The 26,157-nt window shown below is 41.3% G+C and overlaps 1 protein-coding gene across 4 annotated transcripts in view; it reads left to right on the top strand.

Moving 5' to 3' along the window:
* CASK (calcium/calmodulin dependent serine protein kinase) overlaps positions 1–26,157 on the top strand; it is a 293,839-nt gene that overhangs the window by 228,944 nt on the left and 38,738 nt on the right. For all 4 annotated transcript variants that reach the window (XM_070944234.1, XM_070944233.1, XM_070944232.1 and 1 more), the window contains 2 exons: positions 367–563; positions 984–1,099. In XM_070944234.1, the coding sequence (XP_070800335.1) occupies positions 367–563; positions 984–1,099 (313 nt within the window). The remainder of the gene's footprint in view (positions 1–366; positions 564–983; positions 1,100–26,157) is intronic.

Here is a 26,157-nt window from a genome sequence, read left to right as displayed (position 1 = left end):
AGGTTCATTAGTGCACGAATAGAAGTTAGTTCAGGCAACAGATCTCTCTGCTTCTTTCTCCCTGCATTTCTCCCCCAAAAGCTTCACCTAGATTATTGTGAAAACCTCTTAAATACTGCAGGTTCTGCTTTATAAATCTATAACTGGGAAGACAGGATTTTCTTGAAATGTGACAGAATATTGGCTGTATATATGATTTCAATTATATCCACACAGCTCTCTCAGACAATGCCCCAAATCTTCTGCAATTCTGTCTTAAAGGCTGTTTATAAAAGAAAACCAAAGGAAAACTTAAATCTATATTTGGAAGCTATTATATCTAAAATTCTAACATATTAACTTTCTGTCTCTTAATATTGTTTTTAGATATATGTAAGAGCACAATTTGAATATGATCCAGCAAAGGATGATCTTATTCCCTGCAAGGAAGCTGGCATCAGATTTAGAGTTGGCGATATTATCCAGATTATTAGCAAAGATGATCACAATTGGTGGCAGGGTAAACTTGAGAATTCAAAAAATGGAACTGCAGGCCTCATTCCTTCTCCTGAGCTTCAGGAATGGTATGTTGTTTGGCAATTGATAAACATGAAAGTACTTTTATTAAATTTTTAATAATTGAATTTATCAGTATTTCATATTTTAAACTTTTGTATTGTTGTTATAAAAAGAATGCTTGAATTAGGTAACTTGGTTGACTAGACTATTACTGAAAACACATAATATATTTGTAGTAGTATAAAGTATTCATTAAGTCACTTGCTATAGAAATTTAACTGGCGGGTTTCCTAAGTAAAAAAAAAATATTAAGAGGGGCTCTGTACTTTTAGAATATTCATTTAAAATTTCCATTTGAAATCTTGAAAATATTTTAATCTGTCTACCAATAAAAAGAGGGAGGGGATATTATTTTCTGAATTAATAATACTAAAATAGGTCACCTTTAATGTACAGCTGATAGTTGTTTCCTGTTCACTTGCAAGGCGAGTAGCTTGTATTGCTATGGAGAAGACTAAACAAGAGCAGCAGGCAAGCTGTACTTGGTTTGGAAAGAAAAAGAAGCAGTACAAAGACAAATATTTAGCAAAGCACAATGCAGGTGAGAAAAATACAAATCTATCTCAAATGTTCTTAAAATTGGTGCACTGTTAGCTTTTTAAACATTAATGTTAATTTCCCAGTGACATGTTTAGTTAGAAAAAAATCAATGTGTTCAAACACATTTAGCAGAAAAGGGAAATGTAATTATAAGCTAAATTTAGTTAGTTATTTACATTTGCCTTTGGAGCAAAATAAGTATTGGGGGGCAGGGGGAATAAACGCTAGGTAACCTGAGATTTTATGCATGAATATGTTTGAAACTTAAATATACATTTCTGGTCATTATTAATAGTTATGCAGATGAATTTAAAAAACATAAATTTCACCATTTTATTTTTTTAATTCCTTCAGAGTTTGAGCATATTCTGTATTTTATTGTAATATAAATGAAACTAGACATATTTTAAACCTATTCTGTATTATTGAGGTTTGGATTATTTTTAATTAATAAATCAAAAAACGACAACCATGTTAGATAGCACTCCTTTTGAAGTTTATTTCTATAAATAAATTGAACTGTGATATTCTGCTACTAAAGGAAATGTGTAACTGGGAGATTTAAATAATACTATTTGTATATGCTAAATGTCCTTAATTGTATATATATTATTATTCCTTGAAAATTGCAGAATGTTTTGCAAAATGTTTTTTTTTCCTCCAGATTGATTATTTATTCATTTACTTATTTAATTCATCACATTTTATAATACCCATCTTACTTAAGTGACTCTGGGTGGTTTTCAGTACAAACATGTCACAAAATATAAAAGCATTAATAAAAACAAAGATAAAAGAAGAAAATTAAAACATAGGATTATATAGTATTAAAAATTAAGACTTGAGGATGGAGAGAACAGCCTCACAACACCAATCATCCCCAGGGTTGCCCCCATGGCAGTTGACAGAGCCAATTCTTGACATTCTTTCTGAAGGTCAGAAGAATGGAGGTCCACCTCACCTCTGAGGGTAAGATGTTCCAAAAGACAGGGCAATAGCAGAGAAAGCTATCTTCCTGGATCCTGTTAGGTGAAATTTTTAAACTAATGTTACCTGCAACATACCCTCCCTGCTTGATCAGATGAGACATGACAATATAATTGGGATGAAACAGTTCCTCAGATAACCTGTTTCCATACCATGAAGGGTTTTAAAGATGATAACTAACACCTCAAATTGGACTCGGAAGCAAAATGGCACCCAATATAGCTCACATAGCAGAGATGTTATATGTGCAATCCTAGCGGCACCCAGGATTGATCACATTATCACATTCTTCACCAGTTGCAAATTCCAGATATTCTTCAAGGATAGCCTTAAGTAAAGCGCATTGAAGTAGCCTATACAAGAGATGACCAGGGTGTGAGTGACTGAAGGGCTTCTATATCCAGGAAAAGGTTAGTGTTAGGTTTAAGTTGAGCAAAGCTCTTCATAGCCATGACCACCACCTGCTTCTAGACCAAAAGTCTTAACTCCAGGATAACCCCCAGATTACACACTGGTCCATCTGTGACAATTCAACTTCATCCATGATCAAAGATGATAAACCTTTTCAGGTTATGGATAAACCTTGGCAGGCAGAACCTCAGGAACAACCCCAGACTCCCTTTAAAATTTCACCAAGTCCCTCAGTTGCTGGAGGCAGACCAATCAAATAAGTTGGGCCTCCTTGCAGAAGGGGGTAGCATAGGAAAATGTCAAGGTCACCAGGGCATGAACTCACCATGACAGGATGGACAAGGAAAACTCTACTCTCAGATCACATTACTACTGAGCCAACAAAAAAGCCAGGTCCAGTGTTCCAAGTCAGGATAGGCCAATAGTAGCCATGAAATTCTGAGCTGCTTCTGAGAAGAGCTTCAGGAATGGCAAAATGAAGTCCCCTGACACCATAAACCTTAGGAGCTCCACCGCCAACCCTGAGATGACAGGCAGGGAGGTTGCTACACATCAAGGAGCCTGGTACAGCAGCAACATTCCTTGCTGATCATGTGAGTCTATCTTCAGAAACAGGGTCTCACAATCAGCAACTTGTGAAACAGCATCAACAGACTCTTGTATTACAACTGCTACCTCCCTCTCCCCTGACCTGGAATCTAGGCTTGTGCCACACCTGAAATCCTGCCAGGCACTTTTTAGCCCACACCTTTTGACCCAGTCATGTCTTTTGAACCACACCTTTTGGCCCAGTCATGTCTTGATAATCCAGGTCACCTTGCTCCTCCCTAATAAGGTCACAAATAAGGGGAGATTTATTATTGACTGACCTGGAATTAAGCAGCAGCCGCTGAAATCGTGGATCTCTGTGGGTCTGTTGACCAGGGTCTGGGCCTAAGCAAAGAGGACCAGAACACACCATTGGTACCAAACCTCAGGAGCATCTTCCCCAGTAACAATCCTCTGCCTCTCATCAAAATGTCCCATGCCCATTACCATCTGAATGTACTACTCTGCCTCAGACCCGCAGAGTATACATTTCCCCCCAACTCTGGCCTCCTGGTTCCCCTGGCTCTGGATCCCTTCCTCCATTCATATGATCCAATCACCATCCTATCAATCCAGGGATAGAGGCAAGCCCCCACAATGCTTTAGCTTTCATTCTTATGCAGCCTGGAGCCTTAAGCCATTAATCCATTTTCCAACCAACTATCTCACCCTAGCCAGCCTCTCCCACTGACTGGAAAGATGGTATTCCAATCATTTCCCTGCCTCCCAAATACCACTCAAGAAAGTAGGTAATAAACACACACACACACACACACACACACACACACACACACACACACTCATTCACTCTCAGGTCTCTCCACCACCTACTGTCTCCCTGAGAGGCCTATCCTATCACAAAGGGGTTCCCCAGGATACTTCCCAACCCACATGCGGTCTCTATTGAATCAGTCTCCATGGCCTTCCCTGGGGGGGCTATGTTTGGGCCCACTGGGCATTTGCTGCTTTTGCTACTTGCCACAGTGCTGCCTGCCACTTGCTACCCACCTGGAATCTCCACCTATATGGGCAGTTTTTGTTTTTAAGAGATGAAGTAATAAATACAGTTGGAAAGATGGGTTCATTTGTATCTGGAAGGGAGAGAAGAATCAGAAGTGTTTACTTTCTGGAATGTTCTAAATTTGCAAGAAGAAACACAAACTTTTGAGGTCTAATATTTTTTACCAGACAGGAAGTCATGAAGTCTGCATGGTAAAAATGAAAATAAAAGGTGGAAGGGATCAGAAGACTTGCAAATATATTTTTATATATTTCATTATAATTATATATTAATATATATATATATATTATAATTATATTATATATATAAATATATAATTATATAATTATATAATTATATAGTTATATAGTTATGTAATTATAAATAAAATATTAAATATTTTATATATTATCATGGACTTTAAGTCCATGATGGTGAACCTATGGCACACATGCCCAAAGTAATACACGAAGCCATGTCGCCTGGCATGCGCGGCCTTGCCTGTTTGTCTTTTGGATTTCTGGGGCGCATGCACACGTGACAATCAGCTGTTCTTCGCATGTGTGGCAGTGCCGAAAACTGGTGTGCACATCTGTGCTGGCCAGCTGATCATCGGGCACACATGCGCACTGGAACACGGAAGTTCGGCTTTTCCGGAGCATGGCCCTGATGAGCGTGCATGGCGTTTCCCCGCAAGTTTCATCACTGCTTTAAGTCAAATCAGGGTTTTTTCACTTTTTGTCTGATGAAGAGAACTGGACATCTCAAAAGTTTGCACATTTTGTGATTATTATTTTTGTGTTCCAAAAGTTGGAAAACAGAAACCCAGGTATCGTTGCACAAGAATAATATTACCTACATTAGTTTATATTATATTAGTTTATATTAGAAAAGCTGCATTTTTGTCAGAATTCTATTAAATATATATGTATTAAAATGCAAGCATCGTAAGCAATACAGATCCTTTTCGTCACTTATCTTATCTTTGCTTATAGAGTAATGTCAATTACCTTTTCTATTTTATTTTTTGATATTGTGTGAACAGTTGAAAGTATTGTATTATTAATATAAATGGTAATTTCAGCAAAGATGAAGATCACAGCTGCTCTCTAGTTATTCACCTGTTAAGGGATAATTAATAGCAAAGATAGGTCTTCCTGCAAAAAAAAAAAAAAAAACCTTTTTAAAGCAACATTTTGAATCAATATTCCTCACTTTGCCATTCTTCTTCATGTATTTCCATGCTATGGCTTTCCCAACTTTTTAATATGTTTTTATTCTAAATCACTCCTTATTCCAAGTTGCTCATCTGCATTCTTCCCAAGGTTATGTATATTTGTTTCCTGGATTTTTGTTTGTTTTAAAAAATATATTAAAAGTTTGAATAGTAAATTTTATTAAAGTTTATTAATAGTAAAAGATAACACAAACTAGAAAAAAAGAGGAAAAAATACAAGAAAAAGAAAAGTAGAAAAGCCCCTTAAGAAAGTGACTTCCCACCCTCATCATGGCAAGTATAAACAATCTCCTCTTAGATAACAAATATAAAATTCTTTATAACCGATCTCTTAATAATAGGCAAATCAAATAAGTAATGCCTTCTTCACTGCAGTTTCCAGCAAAAGAATTTAGATTTTAATATTAATTACCGTATGTAAAACTTAACATTCCACATCTCAACTCTTAAACAAAATCCCAGAAAGGCATAAAATGCTCCCAATATCCTAATGTAAACAAAATAAAAGAAAACCCAAGTTTAACATGACAAAGATAGATAATTTCTCCTTTACTAAAGGACAAGCTCAGTGGTGGGATTCAATTTTTTTAACAACCGGTTCTGTGGGTGTGGCTTAGTTGGGGGTGTGGCTAGCTGGTCATGTGACTGGGTGGGCGTGACTAGCTGGTCAGGTGACTGGGTGGGCGTGGCTATCTGCATAGGGACTACTCAGAGGGCTGAAAAAAGTCATTTCTGACAGGTCCTCGCACTTTTGACCAGTCTTCGCACTTATGACCATCCTCACATTTATGCCCGTTGCAGCATTCTTAACAACCGTGTCACAACTGCTTCTCTTCACCATGGTGACAAGATAGGGCAAAAACATAAAATGTGAGGACAGTCGTAAGTTCGAGGACTGGTCAAAAGTGCGAGGACCAGTCAAAAATAACTTTTTCAGCCCTCTGAGTAGTCCATATGCACAAAAGGACTACCCAGAGGGCTGAAAAAAGTGATTTCTGACAGGTCCTCGCACTTTTGACCGGTCTTCGCACTTACGACTGGTCATCATTTATGCCCATTGTAGCATTCTTAACAACCGTGTAACTCATTTCACAACTGCTTCTCTTCACCATGGTGACAAGATAGGGCAAAAACGTAAAATGTGAGGACAGTCGTAAATTCGAGGACTGGTCAAAAGTGCGAGGACCAATCAAAAATAACTTTTTCAGCCCTCTGAGTAGTCCAATGCATAAAAGGATACAGCAATAGAGAGGGATGAAGGAAGAGAAGGGAAATTAGAGTAGGAGTGAGGGTAAGAGAGGGAGGAAGAGAGGAGGAGAAGGAGAAAGGAAGAGGAAGTAGGGAGGAGAAGAAGAGGGGGGGAAGAGAAAGTAAGAAGGAAAGAAAAGAGAGAGGTGGTAGGTTTGAGGAGAAAGATTGCTGTACAATAAAAAAGATGAAAGGGAAGAAAGCCAACCCCAAACAAATATAAAGATATTAAGATAAAGAATGAATTGTTAAACTTTAAAAAATAAAAGAGAACAAGAGCCTTGGTAGTACAGTGGTCTAAGGCACCCTGTTATTAAGCTGGTTATTAAGACCAGCTGCCTGCAATTACTGCAGGTTTGAATCTTGCCAAGGCTCAAGGTTGACTCAGCCTTCCATCCTTTCTAAGGTAGGTGAATTGAGGACCCAGTTGTGGGGGCAATAAGCTGACTTTGTATAAATATAAAAAAGGATGAAGGCTATTGCTGAGCACATTGTAAGCCGCCCTGAGTCTCCGGAGAAGGGCGGCATATAAATCAAATTAAATATATACATATATATACATATATATACATATATATACATATATATATATATATATATATATATATATATATATATATATATATAAATATCAATAATTAGAAACACACAAACATACAATGTATTTTCTTTGAACAGAGTATTTGGTCAGTTCACAAATTTAAACAGTGTTTAGTCATTTCAATTAAATTTACAATTTCTATATTTCCTTTTTGCCATATTTATTCCTCATCTATTTTTTAAAAAAAACAATATTACCCTTCATCCTCATCTCTAATCTTAATCAAATTCAATTTTTCCCTTCTATTCTATATTATGCCCCTTCCCATTGTCATCTATTTTTATATCCATCCTCACATTGGTTAATTATGTAATATTACAGTTGTTTAATACAAATTCAACATTTTAATATAAATCAATTAGTTATATAACTATCTTTTTTGTATATTAATCAATATGAACATGAATATTCCAATTATTTCCATGCAATCCAATTTCTTACAAATCAATTAATTATATTTACCAATAATAATAAACCAAATAATTTCCCCCATATATTCTTCCAAACCACAACTTAACCATTTCTGCTTTCAACACAATATACAATTAATAGTATCTCAATTATTACAATTTCCTAGTTAAATAGAGCTTTTTTTCTTTTGTGTTTTAAAATCTTGAACTCTCCTCTTTTGCCCTAAATTTCCCATTGTTTGCAGTTTTGCGCCTACCTTTTTTGGTGAGGAAAAAGAAAAAGAAATCTCTCTCTGCCTCATTTTGTCACGTTGCAGCAAAGACCTTGCTTTACTTTCAGTTTTGCTTTTTCAGCATAGCTAGGCTAGGGGAAAAAAATCTGCTCCAGCACTCTTTGCAGATAGCAACAGAGCGCTGGCAAAACAGCTAAGAGCAAATCAGCTGAGAGTCGGGAGGCCGATCTAATCAACTTCTGCTAATTAACCGATGCTGAAGCTGAAGGGGCTGTTTTTTCTTGCTGTTTGCTTGCAAGGAGGTAAGTGCTGCGAGGCACAGGCCAAAGGGTGGGGGCCACCCTCCTTGCCACTTAGCCCCCCCTGCCACCCCACTTGCCTCTTACCGCCCCCTAAGGCATTCCACCGCCCCCCAGGGGGCGGTACCACCCACTTTGGCAACCACTGGCTTAACTATTTAACTACTTAACAACCGGTTCTACCGAAGTAGAATCCCACCACTGGGTCTACCCATTTATTTTTGCAGGCGTCGGTCTACTCATTTGTTTTCTTTTAACACTGATCAGCTGTAGGGCGGCCCTTTGAAGCCCTGCGGCAGCTGCGAGGCCAATAAAATTATAAAAAAACACCAAACTGTTTGTTAAATTGCTGGCTCACCCACCCCTCGCCCAGTGGTGCGGAGTGGTGGGGCAAGGGGCGGGGCGAGCCAGCAATTTAACAAACGGTTCGACCGAACTGCCTAGAACCGGCAGAATCCCACCACTGGACAAGCTCCAATATGCAATATTCCAAAAGTTCCACTTCTCCACTCTAAACTATAAGCATGTCCACATTTCACAAATATTAAGTAATCTCAGTATCCAAATATAAACAAAAAACTACATAACAGAAAGAAATAATTTCTCCTTTACAAAGTTTACAAAGATCTCCAAATTCCTTACTTTGCATTAAAATGAACAGTTTAAGCTAGTTTAAGTACTATAAAGTTAGGATTATGTAGAGTACCATATTTTTTGGACTATAAGACGCTCTGAAGTATAAGATGCACCTAGCTTTTGGGGAGGAAAACAAGGGGGAAAATCTGCCTCTGCCTCTGTCTCACAGCAATTTACCTCCTTGCAGCAAACAGCAAACAGCCTGATCAGCTTCAGCACAGCCTGATTTAGCACAAGCAGCTGATTGGAGGTTGGATGCGGGGATCACCACCACCTGTCACCACCATTGCTGCTGCTGCCTATCGCCGCCTCCGGATGCCCCATTTTCAGCCTCCGCGCATCCCATTTTTGGCCCTTTCCAGGCTGTGGGGATCGCTGCCGCCACCGTCTATCCCCACCACCTGGAACAGGCCAAAAACGGGATGTGCGGACGCTGAAAATGGGCTGTGCGGAGGCCGAAAATGGGGCATACAGAGGCGGCAATAGGCAGCAGCAGCAATGGATGGCGGCAATGGGCGATGGCGATCCCTGCAGCCTGGAACAGCTGATAGGTGGTATTCCGGGAGATCAGTCCAACCGCCAATCGGCTCTCTCGTGTCCGTAGGGATGCTGCAACGGTCATAAGTGCGGAAAACGGTCATAAGTCACTTTTTTCAGTGCCATTGTAACTTTGAATTGTCACTAAATGAACTGTTGTAAGTCAAGGATTATCTGTAGAAAAATATACAAAAAGCTTCTTTGCTTGTAAAAAGCTTCCCTAAATACGAATCATTAGATTAGAAATGGGAGAATACACACTGAAGTTCAATGACAGTCACAGCTGTCATGGAAACCTAAACCATTCTATCTGAATACCTTCCTTTTCATCAGCAATACCTGCAACTCAGAGTTACAAATCAGGCAGGGTGCCAGAGCACCTTGAGGAATTAAAATAGTTAAAATGCAACAATAACTATCAGCAGCCAACTCTTGCTCATAAAGTGAAACCAGAGAGATTATTTAAGCTCTCCAGAAAGTGGGTGGGCATATTTGGGCTACAAAATGCCAAGCTAAGAGGCAAAGTATATAGCGGACCCAGGTTCAAGTCTCTGCCCTTCCAAGCTTGTCAGGATCACAATAAAATTAGTACATGCCACAGATATTTAAATAAACTTCAAGCCTGTGTTGGAAGAAAGATCCATCTGATTCAGTTCCAAGCTGGGAGAAAGACCCTGAAAACATGGAGGCTGATTGGAAAGATGGTTTAATGATAAAGCAGAACCACATCTCCCTGAGATGATGTAATGAAAAGGCTTGTATCCTGAAAGGGTGTTGGGCAATTCCTATTGTGTCTTAATGTCTTTCCTCTTGTTTTGGGCCTGAGTTGAGAGCTAATCCCATTCTGTCTTTGTTCAGACCTTGCTGCAGGGAATTGTTGCCTGTGAGAATAGAGCTATCTATCTCTTTATCTCTTAAGAGCTGACATCTGCTGTGGGCTATTAAGGAAGGTGGGGGCTGCTTTCTCCCTCTAAGAAAACATCTTTCTCCACTTCTCATCCAGGGAAATATATTCTTTTTAATATTTCTCAAAATATTTCATTCTTCTAGGAGAGGGGTGGTTGCTAACTTTCTACAATTGGTGCCATGTTACTAAGCCTTAATATCATGAGAGAAAACTAAAACAAATTAGAAGGAGGATCCACTTATTATCAGTGAGAAATCATGTAACTTGGCCGCTCCGAAGTAATGCAAGAGACTCCTGTCCTAAAGGTGCTTTTTCAAGAGACACTAGACTTTCTGGAAACCAAGAAAGTCCAGTTGTCTCTTGAAAAAAGCATTTTTGGGACAACCATGACCTGGATGACTGAAGAATTCCCATAGACAAGAGACTCCTGTGCTCAGTGAATTGATAAAGCACCATTTCCCACCCAGGAGAAGCCATCCTTAGATCCATTTCCACCACTTAAAGATAACAGCTGGTTTCACTCACCTCACAAGATATCCTAAGGAAATCATCAAGATTTAAGGAAAGATCACATGCCCCCAGAAAGGCAGTAAAAAAACCAGACAGAGTGCCAAGCTTGCATCCTGCCTCTCAGCCATTTCTTCTATGGCTATGTCAATCCTTATGTAAATAGCTCTTAATCCAACCAGTCCCCCCTCCCAAGCCCCGGAATAAAAGTACCAGCAAAGGAAAAATAACTCCAGAGAAGCTCAGGCCTGTGATGGTGAACCTATGGCACACGTGCCAGAGGTGTCACACAGAGCCCTCTCTATGGGCACACGCGCCATTGCCAGCTGCTGTTCTGGTTTCCGGCATGCACACCAGCCAACTGATTGCGTGTGCCGGAAACCCGAAGACCAGCTGGCCGGTGTGCGCACTTTGGGTTTCCGGGGCTCTGGTGCGCATGCAAGCACACGCGTTCCGGTTTGGGCACTTGTTGCGGAAAAGGTTTGCCATCACTGGCTCAGGCTATAGAAAGTCTGGGTGTATTGCCAAGAACCATTAACAGCTGTTACAATGAATCACACCACTGAGTATATCCCGTTTTGCTAATTAAGATATCAGTAAATCCAGAAAGGACCCAAAATTGCAACATCCCATTTAATATCAGGTCAACAACTTTAGTCCTTTTTTCTTCTATACAAAATAGACTATGATAATCCCGGTGATAATCCCGGAGAATAACTGAAATAATTTCTCCGTAATCCATTCAGCTGGTTCTTGATCCTTGTTATAAACTTCTTTAGCACTTTAAACAGTCTCTTTTATAAATTTAACAAAAGGAAATTATTCCAGTTACGCTCTGGGATTATCATTTTTATTTCTTAATTTTTTAAAATCTCATCCAGTTTTCTCTTTATATCTGGTGACAATTTCTTATTTCATATTTATCTCAAATAAATTTTGCTGCATAACTTGCTGTGTAATATCTTCATTTTGGGATAAACTGTTCCCAAGAAAGCAGAACATAGCTGAAACAGTTGAATCAAATTCACAGCACAGGACCTTACGCAATTCCTCAAAGATGTCTCTAAATGCCATTACAGGTAGTCCTTGACTTAGAACAGTTGATTTAGTGACCATTTGAAGTTACAACAGCACTGAAAAAAGTGACTTACCATTGTTTTTCACGCTTACGACCATTGCAGTATCTTCATGATCATATGATCAAAATTCAGCCACTGACACATACTTATGAAAGTTGCCATGTCCTGGGTTATGTGATCACTTTTTGCAACCTTCTGACAAGCAAAGTCAGTGTGGAAGCCAGATTCATTTAACAACCATGTTATTAATTTAACAAGTGTAATGATTCACGTAACTGTGGCAAGAAAGGTCATAAAATGGGACAAATATCAACAACTGTGTCATTTAGCAATAGAAATTTTGGTCATAAATCAAGGTCTGCCTGTATTTCCTATTTTCCTGTTTCTTTATATTTTATCTCTTGTTGAAATGCAGGGTGAATGAAAATTTATGCTTTTTTAAAAAAAAATTAAAAATCAGATTTTTTAAATTTAAATCAGATTTTTTAAATTTAAATCATTTTTTTATTTTTATCAAAGTTATTTTAATAAAATGCTTTTGGAGTAAAAAAATCTATCTAAAGATAGTTTTCTATTTAAGATACATTAATAATTTAGTTTATTCAGCATGAAATGGAGCTTAGTTTTGTAGCATGAGGCTGTATATTCTGCAATATTTACATTTTGGTAAACTCATTCAATGAATCCAAGCTCTGCAACTGCATTGATGCATTCACACAAAAATGTATCAGCAACAGAAATTTTGGGTTCAATTGTGATTGCAAGTCTAGGACTACCTATATAAGTTTCTTGTCTTCTTATAACTCCAATTCAGAAAACATTTTTTTCTTTCTCAGAAGTATGCCTTTATTCTTTTAAAAAAATAATTTAAAAATCTTAATATTCAGAGTCCAAAACTCCAACATTTTCTGAGTCCTTAAACCTTTTTATAGCTAAAACTTCATCTTGCTTTTTGTTGTTTATTTGATGTTCTTAAAGATTGTAAAAATAAATCTTCATATTCTTAACTTTTCCAGCTTTGTCACTCTGCAGGTGTCTAATTTCTCTGAAACATTTAATAACATTGGACAACAAAGATTTTGCTTCCTGAATGTAGGATGTATCTTATACATTTTTGGCTGCTAATCACAAAAATAACTTGTAATTAAACCTCTCACATGCCATTTTGTAGAAACATATATACATTATATATACATATATACATTATATACAATGGCAATGTACACTATTCAGTATCTGTTAGCTGTGCTGCACACATGAAAGAAACATACAAACACACGGAACTGTTTTTGAACCACATCCAGTACACCAAATACAACTGGAACACCTGTGGAGATCTAAAAGTAACAGCTCTTCTGCTTGGAATGCATCTTGGATATATCAGGTACTGTTATTACATATGTGAATGGGACAGCCAAGCAAGGGAGGCACATTACTTTAAAAAGAAATGGCCACTCTGAATTTGATTTCAAGTCAGAAAAACGTGTCACATGTACCAGCAAAGATTTTTTTCCTCCGCTTCATATAAAACTCGGACTGCTGAAAATTTTTGTGAAAGCGATGAATAAAAAAGGTGAATTTCTTTGTTATTTCAGACAGATGTTTCCAAGAATAGCTGATGCCAAGATTAAGGAAGGCATTTTTATTGATCCATAGATCAGATACATCACCAATGACAAGCGGTTCGAAGTTCTGTTAGTGGGTCCAGAGAAAATTGCCTGGAAAGCATTCAAATTTTCTTAGCAATTACATAGCACCAAACTACCATTCAAACCATTCAGCTGGATGATAAGCTTCTTACAGCACCCAAGTCTATGAAGTGCAACATGTGATTGAAGATTCATTTTCTGCATTCACACTTAGACTTTCTTGAAAATCTAGGTGCAGTCAGTGACGAACATGAATGCATCAGATTTCACCAGGACATTTTCACAATGGAAAAATAATATCAGGGCAACTGGAATCCATCAAGGCTGGCTGACTATTGTTGGACACTGCAGTGTGATGCATCCGACATTGAGTATAAATGAAAATCAGCAGCAAAACATTTTTAGCCCTATTGAACTCATGCAATGTGTCAGAAACATTATGCAATTAAATATATTATAGTTATTAAATGTTAATATGTTTCTCAAGTTATCTATGTGATGCAGTCATTCTGAAATTATATTTGTGTTCAGTTTAAAGGGGTTTTTCATAATCACCAAAAGATTTTCAGGAAGCAAAACTTTTAAGTAGAATTTGTTGTCCAATGTAGACCATTTCCAAAAACAGTTAGCAAGAGAAATGCATGAACTTAGTGTCCTTTGAAAGACTCCGTTTGCAGTTGGACCAAATATGGTGTGAATTTCCCCTCTGTTTTATAATCTCATTAGAAAGAGGAGCAACTACCCATGTTTCCCTGAAAATAAGACCCGGTCTTACATATTTTTTTTCCTCCAAAAGAGGTACCAGGTCTTATTTTTGGGGGATGTCTTCCACTGTCTCTCCTCGTGGTGGTGGGACCGACAGCCCTGCCCAGTAGGAGCCCGTGTGGCCACTGCTGGCCCATTTCTGCTGCCACGTGCTGCCACTCACGCACGTCGCCCCCAGCCTCCATTTTGCCATCAGAGGCCTTCAGGAAAGGCCTCTGCAGCTGAGAAATGAGCTCTGGATTGAGGCATGCAGCACCCCCAGCCTCCATTTCGCTGTCAGAAGCCTTCAGGAAAGGCCTCTGCAGCTGAGAAACAGGCTCCAGATTGGTGTGCGAGGACTGGCTGCAACTGTCCAAAGGTAAGCAGCTCCCATCCCCACCCTCGCTTGATTTTTACCCATGCACCTTGCCCCACCCTCTGCAACCAGGTGCAATGGAGGTAGGGCTTATATTGAGCACATGTGTAAAAAATCAAGCTAGGTCTCATTTTCGGGAAAACACGGTATAAGGAGAAACAGTTTGGGCAATCTCATGTCTCTCTTAGATCCAGAGAGGATCATAGGAACTGATTTGCATTGACTCCCCTGAAATGTCAACTCAAGCTTATTCACAGAGCTCTCTTCAGTCTTCCATCTTCTCCCAGAAGCCAGGATTTTTGTTTTGTGTATTTTTCCTTAAGAATTTTCTTGTAGCATTAAAGCAAGTCAGATATTCAAAAAAAAATCTTTCTTTTCTCAATCCTTTGTTAAAGTACTTAATCAACCTAAACCAAAAGTCTCACTGGCACTACAGATTAACAGTGAATTTACAGTATGATACAGACCAATGTCATTTAATAATTTTAGTAATTTGCCTATGTCAAAAGGATTCAGGAATATATATACATATATTAAAACATAATCATCCAATCAAAAAATCCATGTAAATTCCTATTATGAAATGCCATCACTCAATCAACTGGAGCTGAAATAATCTTGCTTTAAGATGCTTTTGGATAGTTGAAAAAGATGGGGATGCACATTCCTCATGGGAGGGAAAGTCTTCCAAAGGGTGGGAGCTATTCCAAAAAAGGCCTGCTGTCCTATTCACCCCTATGTTCTTTTCTCAGTGGTATTCTCAGCAAGTGTTCTCTAGGAACAAGTGGACAGATTCACTACTGTGGAATTCTTGGTACTCTCTGAGCTTGTTTTTTTGTGTACAAATGTTTCCTTACCTGACTAGGTAACATTTTCAGTGCTAGAAGGGAGTAGGATTTGCTCTCTGTTCATATATAGTTGCTTGATGATGATTGTCTAATACAGGTGTCGGCAACCTGCGGCCCCAGAGCTGCATGCAGCTCTTTGACCCCTCTCCTGTGACTCCCTGCCGACCCGCTTGCATGACCTGCTCTCCGACCCCAGGAAAGCGCAAGCCTCTCTGCAGAGCCACACAGCTGAAGTGCCCCTAGTGTTTTCTCTGCACTGCCCGCGACAGCTGGTTTTTGCGATTCTGCGTCCTTCGCGGGCAGCTCAGCGCCAGCCACGGTCCCCTTCATGTCAGCTCAGGAAGGAGGGGAATGGGGAGGAGCAGCCACCACCACCGGATGCAAGGAGGGAAGAGCTCTGGCTCTCCTGCACAGTGCGGGCTCTCCAGCACTGCGTGGACTCTCCGGCACAGTGTGGGCCACTACTCACTTCACTGCGCAATGGCAGCAGCTGGAGGAGGAGTCACCATCCCCAGCGTCACTGTGATCCCAGCCCAGGAGGGCATCATACTTGCACACCTGAGAGAGAGAGATGAGAGAGAGAAAAGGGGAGGGAAAAGAGGGAAACAAATGAGAGGGATATGAGAGAGAGAGAGTGATATGAGAGAGAAAAAGAAAGAGACACAGAGAGAGATATACCTGTTTCCCATAGAAAAGAAATCACCGGGAGCCACAAAACCTGGATAGGTGTGGCTGGGGGTGGTTCATGTGATTGGGTGGGAGTGAGTGACGTCGAGTTGGCCATGCCTACCCAGGTTTTGTGGCTCCTGGTATTTTGTTTTCTGTGGGAAATGGGTCCAAGTGTTTAAGGTTGCAGACTCCTGGTCTAGTATTAATCCTTATGTTATCTAGGTGCTGATTGCTGATGAAGGGGTGTTCTAGTCTTTTCTTTTAGCATATTATCTCTTTTGAATTATGTATGAATGTTATTTATCCATATGTGCCTGATGATGGCTGATTTGTCTGAGTGCCAGGCTTCCAGGAATTTCCTAGCATTTTTGGATTTAGCTTGGTCTAGGATGCTCACAGCTTCCCTTTAAAACTGTCATTAAATCTGTCCATGTGAAATTAAGGAGTTTTTATTCTGTCTGTTGACTGCTAACTCCTGTTCATGAATATACTTTGCTAATCTTCGATCTGTTTAACCTATATAGTTGCTGTTACAGTCCTTAATTGTATGTGCCAAATGATTCCTTTTTTTTTACTGGGTTGTTGTTGTTTTTGTTTACTTAAGATGTTTTGGAGTTAGTTTATATGCAATGGTGATGCCATGTGGTTTTAATAATATGTTGGTTGTTTCAGCAATGTTTTTGATGTATAGCAGTTTTATCCTTTTCATAGCTTGTATTGTGCTATAGTGGATTGAATGATCCAGTACTTTTTGGTAAAAAAAAATATTTATTATGTTTTTTCTCGAGACATTAGTGGGGAACCACTAATTCAGACAAACAGTAAACAAAAACCTGATTAAGGAATTGTCAAGGAAAAAACAAAACCCTCACCAACACTTACAGACAAGTTACTACATATAAACAGACAGCAATCCCCACTCCCTTGTAGCACTGAAGATATAACCTACCTTCATTACCTTGTAATGAAATGTTTGCAAGCAAGCAACCAAGCTCAGAGAACACCAAGGACTCCACAGTTCAACCCTGAGCTACATACAATATATTCTTTTTTATTGTTATTTGTTACTGGCATGCATTATATGGTATATTCCAGTGCTGTATTGTAAAACGCTTTCAAGATAATAACTATAACTTTGAATTTATTCCAAATGCTTACTAATAAGCAATTTTTAATCATTTGTATTCTGTCTTAACTATTGGCAACTTTCATTTGCTATATTGTAGAAGCTCATAAAAGAAAATAAAAGAACAATTGCAAACCTGTTTAATATCTCATACTAAATAAAAAAAATACCACAGTGTACCACTTAAATTGTTACAGTAGTTAACATTAGACTGTGCTGATTAGTCAAGATAATTGTAGGTGATATAATGTTCATATCCCTTGCATAATTTTTCATCCAAATTCAGAAATGTAGAAGTAGAAATGATTTTTTTTCAATTCCATATATATATGGTGAGATGTATAGCCATAACAACATTATTTCACTGGGAATCAAGGATGTTCAGACTGCACCTGGAGAGGCATGACTGGGAAACAACTCCAGTTAGGATGATAACCTGATTGGACCATGTGATGGACATGTGGGTGCAGGGGAAGGGACTTCAGCTTTCGTTTGAGTGTGGAAAACCCGGGAGACTCCAGATTCGGGTTTTCCCAGATGTGCCAATATGACATCTCTAATAAAATGGAACTTTGAAGAAATGACTGCCTTGGAGTCTTACTTTGTTGGGGGTGTTACTTGGAACACTGACATTAACCAGAATCTCCTTTAAAAAATTCATCCCAGCTCCCCGTTCCTGAGCCCCGAGCACCAACCCGATTGCCAGGCGGTGTAAAGACTCAGGGAAGATGGAGGAGAAGATGGAGCTACAGAAGGAGCTACAGGGACTAGTTCAGAGGTCATCCTCGAGACCATCGACTCCCCTTCAGAGAGTGTGGTAGCAGCAGCAGAGGCCGTGGAGGCTGAGCATTGGTGAGGCGCCCGGCCCAAAGAGCTGGCGCCCTGGCAGATCGCTCAGCTGGATCCTTCCCTATGAGGTGAAGCCGTGGGAGCCGCACCACCCCACCTGGCTGGGCCTTCTACCCCAGCTATAGATGGATGCAGTACTAGTGAATGCCAGCCCCGGTCCCACAGCCTGTACCGGCCCCGCAGCCTGCACTGCCAGCCGCCCCTCCCCCACGGTTAAGGCAACATTCGATGGAACCCTGGGGAAGCTGACCTATTTCCTGAACCTGATCTGGTCCCACATTGACCGTTATGGGGACCAATACCAAACTGATCAGGATGTAGTGTCGGTAATTGCTGACAACATGATGGAGGAAGAAGCAGCGGAGTGGATAGCCCAGTTACACTATGAAGGAGCCCCAGAGCTAGAAGACACTGACAAATTCGTGCAACTGCTCGAGGCCCGATCTGAAGATACGGCCCACAGAGAGGAAGCCAAAGCCCTGAAGCAAGCAGACCCCCAAAAGAACTCATCTGGGAATTCCAAAGGCTGGTTGGGAAATTGAGAGACTGGCCTGAATGCCTTTTCATCTACCACTTCAAAAAGGCACTAGACCAGGACCTCAGGCAAGCTTGTGCTTACAGGGGAGTTCTGGACTGTATACAGGATTGGTACTGGACAGCCGTAGCCATGGACCTAGAGATCCACCTGCACCAGAAGCCCATCCCCAAGAAACCAGCTAAGAGGGCTCTGGGTTGCCGAGCCCCTGTGAAGCTGGCTGAAGCACCACAACCAGCACCGCCAGGAACAATCAAGTGTTTCCGATGCGGCCAGCTTGGCCACCGAGCCTCCGAGTGTGCAGCTCCAGCCCCAATCCCTCAACTCCAAACTCCATCAGCATCCCAGGAAGGAAATCCCCAAGGAAGCCACCAGACAAGGGAAGGATAGCCCTACAAGCCTTTGAGGTTCCTCCCCTTTCTGCTGGAGGGAGGAAACTCCAGCTTCAGAAACCCCTCTGGGCTCCACCAGTGGGACCAGTGCGGAAGAGGATCTGATGGTAAGTGAAGCCATCCACCCCTTTGCCATTAAGTCCCAGATAATAGTGCCAGAAACTGGGGCCCAGGGGGATGTAGAGGCCGTCATAGACAACGGCTGTACCAGGTGTCTAATCAGCCTCCCAATTGTCCAACAACTAGGGATAAGCACAAAACCCCTGGTTCACCCCATAAACTTTGAGCAGGTTGATGGGACACCAATATGTGGAGCCCCAGCTGCTTTAGTCACGGAGTTCATTAAGACTGGAGATGGGATGCCACCAGAAGCTCATACATTTTGTAGTAGCCCCCAAAATGACTGAGTTGATCATACTAAGTCTCGCTTGGCTGGACAAGTGGGGCCCAACCATCACATGGGAAGATGGCTACCAAAAGCTAATAATAGGCATTGGCCCACTGCCGCCAGTTCTGCTGAATAAATGCCAACAGACACCAACCCCCGTCAGCCCCAACCGGTTGGAAACTGCTGCAGCCACCACAGATGGGCTCCCCAGCTGTCCCCAGGTGCCCAAGGAATATTGGAATTTGACAATCGCCTTTAGCGAGCAGGACTGCAACTTCCTCCCCCCGCCGCCCTATGGACTGCGCAATTGAGTTCATACCAAGAGCCAAGTTGCCAAAGCCCAAAATGTATTCCATTACCCCTAAGGAAATGACTGAATTGAGAAAATACATTGACGCCAATTTAGCTAGGGGCTTCATTCAACCTGCCAAATCCAAAGTGGCGGCCTCCGTGCTGTTCAAAGAGAAAAAAGTTGGGGGATGAGGCTTTGCATGGATTTTCATGGAATTAATGCCATGTGCGTGGAGAACATCTACCCCCTCCCCTTAATGAAAAATATGCTAAGGCACTTAGCGAAGGGCAAGGTGTTCACCAAGCTGGACCTAAGAGACACCTACTACCGGATATGGATTAGGGAAGGGAACGAATGGAAGACCGCATTCAACTGCCCACTGGGCAACTTCCAATTTAAGGTCATGCTGTTAGGGCTCCAGGAAGCCCCCACCGTATTCATGTAGCTAATCAATGAGGTGCTGCATGAACATCTCTACAAGGGGGTCCTAGTTTACCTGGATTACATTCTCATATTTAGTGAGACACTGGAAGAACACATCAAACTAGTGTGGCAACTACTAAAAAAATTCATCGCGAAGCTCTATACAAAACTTTCTAAATGTGAATTCCATAAGACTTCCCTAGACTACCTGGGCTACCGAGTGTCAGTGAGAAGATTGAGATGGATCCAGGGAAAGTCAAAGCAGCGCTGAACTGGCAACCCCCATGCAACCGCAAGCAGCTACATAGCTTCCTAGTGTTCACAAACATCTATAAGCAATTCATTCAAGCATTTGCAGAAGTAGCCCTACCCCTAACAGAGCTGCTGAAAACAGCCCTCCCCCCCTGCACTCTAGCGACTGGCCTGGTCGCTAGAGTGACAAAAAGCACCAGAAATTAAAGAGATTCTTTGCCGAGGAGCTAATCCTCCAGCACCCCGACCCTGAGCGACAGTTCTTCATTTAAGTCGATGCCAGCAACGTAGCCGCGGCAGCAGTGCTTCTGCAAAAGAACCCCCAGAGTCGGTTTTTGCTCTGTGTGTATGTGTCCAAAAAACTCACTGACAACGAGAGACCTTGGGCAATATGGGAGAAAGAGGCTTACACAGTCAGCTGGGCTCTCCTCTCCTGGAGGAACTTCTTAGAAGGGAGCAAAGTACCTTTCTAGGTCTGGACTAATCACAAAAACCTCAAGGCCCTAAAGACACCCCCCCCCCGAAAACTCTCTCCCAAACAAGTCTGCTGGACACAGTATTTCAAATGGTTTAACTTTGAGCTAAAATACTTCCCAGGGGGGGTAAAACCTGCTAGCAGATGCACTGTCCAGAAATCCACAATTCGATAGTGGGAGGGAGGAAGTCCATGAGATCATCCCCCCTTCTCAACCAGTGGTGCAAGTCACCACCAGGGGCCAAACCAAATGCCAAAACGACCCCAGGGTGGGACAACTAACAACTGCGCTAAAAGCTGTGCTCCCAGCCAGTCAGTGGTTTAATGAAAACCGGACAACCTGACCATAAGAGGAACTGGCTTGGAAAGGGTCCAAACTATAAGTCTGCAGGACTTGGCTGCAGGTCTTGCAGCGCAGCCACGACTTATTCTCTAAACAAGCCCACTTTATTGCCTGCTCGGGATTGCCTTCGGCCAGGAAACTCGCTAAGATGTTTATGAAGCAGATGTACCGGCTGCACAGAGTGCCCTGCCAAGTAATCTCAGACAGAGGTGTTCAGTTCAACGTTAAATTCTGGAGGGAATTTCTGAAGTCCATCAACCCAACTCAGGGACTCAGCTCGGCTTTTCATCTGAGCACGAACGGAGCCGTTGAATGTGTGAATGCCATTGTAGAGCAGTACATAAGATGCTACGTGGATTACCAACAAGAAAATTGGGCAGACCTGCTGCCTTTCACAGAAACTTACAACAACGCAGTGCATAGCAGCACCGGATTAATCCCCTTTCAAGTCACAAGCGGCATGGAATTCGTTCCCATGTCCAAGCTGCCGAGAGAGCCGCCCTCCTCTATGACTCTAGCCAAATGGATGGAGTCACTCCAGAGGGGTTGGGGAAACACCAAGAAAGCGCTAGCAGAGGCAGCAGAAGCATACAAGAAACCAGCAATAAACGCCGATCTCTCCAGACCCCCTTTTGTGTGGGAGATTGAGTTTATCTGTCCACCAAATACATTAGGTTGAAATTGCCCAGCAAAAACCTAGGACCTAAGTTCTTAGGGCCGTTTCCAATAGTGGTTGGGTAAAAGTAATTAACCCAGTAACAGTTCAACTTAGCCTCCACGCTTATTGGGGGAAATGCATCCGGTCTTTCACAGCAGCTTGCTGAAGTTTGCTGTTAGTTCAAGACTGAGACCACAAGACAAGAGCCTTGATAGTACAGTGGTTTAGTGCACCCTGTTATTAACACAGCTGCCTGCAATTTCTGCTGGTTCGAATCTCTCCAAGGCTCAAGGTTGACTCAGCCTTCCATCCTTTCTAAGGTAGGTGAAATGAGGACCCAGTTTGTGGGGGCAATAAGCTGACTTTGTATAAAAATATACAAAAGAATGAAGGCTATTGCTTAACGCATTGTAAGCCACCCTGAGTCTCCGGAGAAGGGCGGCATATAAATCAAATTTAAAAAAAAAAAAGACCACCCAGTGCCTAAACCGATAATAGTGCAAGGAGAAACCCATTATGAAGTTTAAAAAATTTTAGGGGTTGGTTGCAGTATTTGGACCATTGGAAGGGATACCCTTTGCATAAGGGTTGGTTGCAGTATTTGGTTCATTGGAAGGGATACCCTTTGTCTGAAGCTAACCTGGGTTAAGAGCTGGGATGTGAAGGCAGATAGGCTAATAAAACAATCCCAGGATAAATTTCCTAATAAGCCAAAGGGTCCTCCTGGGGGGGAAAGGGCTTAGGGTCTGCCTGGACTAGCCTCCTACATTCATCTCATTTCAGGACATGCTTATTGGCTGAAGGGGGGGGGACAGCCTGTCAGCCCTGGAGGCCATCTTTTTCTTTGGGTCTTCAGGGTTGCCACACTTGGTGGATGGGCATGCTGTGGGAATTGGGAAGGAGTGGATGGTGACGGGATGAGATGTACAGCCATAACAACATTCTTTCACTGGGACTCAAGGACTTGCAACCTGCACCTGGAGAGATGTGTGGGAAACAACTTCAGTTAGGATGATGACCTGATTGAACCATGTGATGGACATATGGGTGCAGGGGAAGGGACTTTGACTTTCCCTTGGGTGGGGAAAACCTGAGAGACTTCAGATTCGGGTTTTTCCAGATGTGCCAATATGACATCTCCAATAAAATGGAACTTTGAGGAAATGCCTGCCTCGGAGTCTTACTTTGTTGGGGGTATTACTTGGAACCCTGACATTTACTATGTTTCCCCGAAAATAAGACCCGGTATTATTTTCTTTTGACCTCTGAAATAAGCACTAGGCCTTATATTTGGGGAGGTCTTATTTTTTTCCATGTACCAGTATGAGGGCAGGGCAAGTGGCCCTCGCGTCTCGCACCAGCTTCCCAGATGGTCTCAACAGACCATTCCACCATCTACGAAACAGCTTCGCGGGTGCCGCTCAGGCCACCGCCTCCAGGAAGCGTGGCTGCTTTTGCAGCTGATTGCAACTGCAAAAGCAGCAGGAGGCCAAGCGACACATCCCACGCACCTCGCGCTGGCTTCCCGAAGGATACTGTAGCAGCAGCTATCCACAGTTTTTTTACCGTTATTTCGTCCCTACCCATGTGGCCCAGTATGGTGTTAAAAGTTAAAATTTCACAAATGGAGGCTCCGAAGCCATGGAGGGAGCATTTATGGATGTGCGTCTGTGCAGGGCTCTTCTTTGAAAGGACGATCGGCAGGAAAATCCCCACCCACCCACCCAGAGATCACTTTCTGAAAGGACAATTGGCAGGAAAATCCCCCCCATCTGCAAATCACTTTCTGAAAGAGTTTTCCTAATCCTGCCCGCTTCTGATCTTTCTCCCTCTCCCACATCTCAAGCAAAATCAAACCTTGATGGGGGGATTTTCCTGTGAGTACGGTGTTAAAAGTTAACATTTTCGAAATGTTACCTGTGGAGGTCTCTTTCAGAAAGTGATCTGTGGGTGGAGGCATGGGAGATTTTCCTGCCGATCATCCTTTCAAAGAGTCCTGCCCAGACGCACATCCAAAAATGCTCCTTCCATGGCTTCGGAGCCTCCTGTGCAGCGAAGGCAGAGGTTTGCTCCGAAGCTTCAGCAGAGCATTGCAGAAGGAGACCTCCAGAGGTATGGCAACATTTCTGAAATGTTAACTTTTAACACCATACTGGACCACATGGATCAGGATGAAATAATGGTAAAAAAATTGTGGATAGCTGCTGCTACAGTACCCTTCAGGAAGCCAGCGTGTGGGGCGTATCACTTGGCTTCCTGCTGCTTTTGCAGTCACAATCGGTTGCAAAAGTGACCGCATTTTCTGGAGGCAGTGCCTGGAGGGGCACCCACAAGGCAGCTGTTCCATGGACGGAATTGTCTTCTTCGACAGTCACTGTTAGGTAAGGGGGGCGCGAGATGCATGGGATGCGTCGCTTGGCCTGCTGCTTTTGCGGCCACAATCGGCAAAAGCAGCCGCACTTACACCAGAAGGCCTCTGCATGTAACATTTGAGTTTGCGCATCTTTTTTTAATTTATTTATTTATATGCCGCCCTTCTCCGGAGACTCAGGGCGGCTTACAAGGCGTTAAGCAATAGCCTTCATTCTTTTGTATATTTTATACAAAGTCAGCTTATTGCCCCCACAAACCAGGTCCTCATTTTACCTACCTTAGAAAGGATGGAAGGCTGAGTCAACCTTGAGCCTGGTGAGAATTGAACTTGCAGTAATTGCAGGCAGCTGGAAGCTAAATACTACCTTTATCATACTACCTTTAATTTTTTATTTATTTATTTATTTATTTATATGCCGCCCTTCACCGGAGACTCAGGGCGGCTTACAAGGCGTTAAGCAATAGCCTTCATACTTTTGTATATTTATACAAAGTCAGCTCCACTAAGAAGGGTGCAGGCTGGGGGTTCAGCAGCCAGGGAAGAGGGGGTTTTGGGGTGCAAAGGAGGAAGGGGCATCTCCCCCTCCCTCCACCATCCCACTCCAGGGCCACCACAGCACTCACAAAGGGGAGCACACACACACACACACACATGATACCAAGCAATTTAAACAAATAAAATTATCACTGAAATTAATCTTGAACACTCTTTTAAGCTAATTGTATCGCTAACATCTTCCTGAATACTGATAGTGATGATTTTATCCTTTTTTTTTTTTTACTCTGCAGGAGATGATCTAGGTAGCACGCATCAAAATGTAAATAATATTTCTACTAGGCTATTTAAGGACTTTATGGTGTTATTTCTCTATGTTACAAATAATATCTTCCTACACAGAGTAGACATGATTAATGAATTTATGGATGGACTTATCCCAAATTTTCTAAATGTCACCAGGTGTGTGGTTACTACAAAACAATGTAGTAAATCAAATATATGGTCAATTTGTATGGGGAATATGAAAAATCATAAAAATATAGAATATCTCATCATCTGTTTTCTCGCATAACAACCATGATAAATTTTTATAATGATTAGTTGAACAAACTAAAACAATTTAGGTTCAGTTTTGCAAGAGAGTAAAATATTAATGGATTGTTTAACACAATAATAATTAGGGTTTTTTTAATAGTGTTGCTATTCCTCTTGCCTTGTCCCATTATGGCACAAACTCAAGGTATATGTCTTCATATTTATTTATTTATTTATTTATTTATTTATTATATTTCTATGCCGCCTTTCTCCCGTAGGACTCAAGGCAGTGTACAGTCAAGAAAAATAGAGATACACAAACATCATAAAATTGCTAATTAAAATCATTATTATAACATAGTTTGGCCCAATTAAATAGAACCTAAAATTAGATAACATTTTAAAAACATTCACATGTTGTGATCGACAGGAAAACCCCATTACCGTTTTAAAGAGACAGAGACTAAAATAATCCTGGGACAGAGTTTATTCTTTGCAAAGGGCCTTTCTCTCTGGAGGAGAGGAAAGACGAAAAAACAACAGATTACATGAGTTTTTATAGTCTTCAGGAACATCAGAATACACGTCAATAAAGTCCCTTGGGAATCAGTTTCAGATCTTACATAACATCTTATATAACATATGTAGTACATGATCCACCCTGGAAATTCCCCAATTCCCAACAGAAATACCCCTCAAAAACATCAATTGCGTACTTCCTTTAATTAATGAGGGCAAATTGACCCAAGAGCATATTTCCTGCAAAATAAACATATTCTCAAGAACACAGGAATTACACAGTTCCTTTCTCATGTTCTTAAATGTCAGCTAAATTATATAATCAGGTTATACAAGGTAAAATAAAGCCTTAACACGATTTTAAAATGGCGTAACTCAGGTTATGCTTTTACACGAATAATTCTTATATTTCTCACAATCCCCAATTCTCCTCTT

The sequence above is a fragment of the Pituophis catenifer genome, unplaced genomic scaffold (assembly GCF_029215685.1).
Source record: "Pituophis catenifer annectens isolate HBS135680 unplaced genomic scaffold, rPitCat1.0.hap2 SCAF_4, whole genome shotgun sequence".
NCBI classification, from domain to species: Eukaryota; Metazoa; Chordata; class Lepidosauria; order Squamata; family Colubridae; genus Pituophis; species Pituophis catenifer.
Note: the sequence above shows the minus strand (reverse complement) of the source record. Positions and strands in the feature narration are given on the sequence as shown.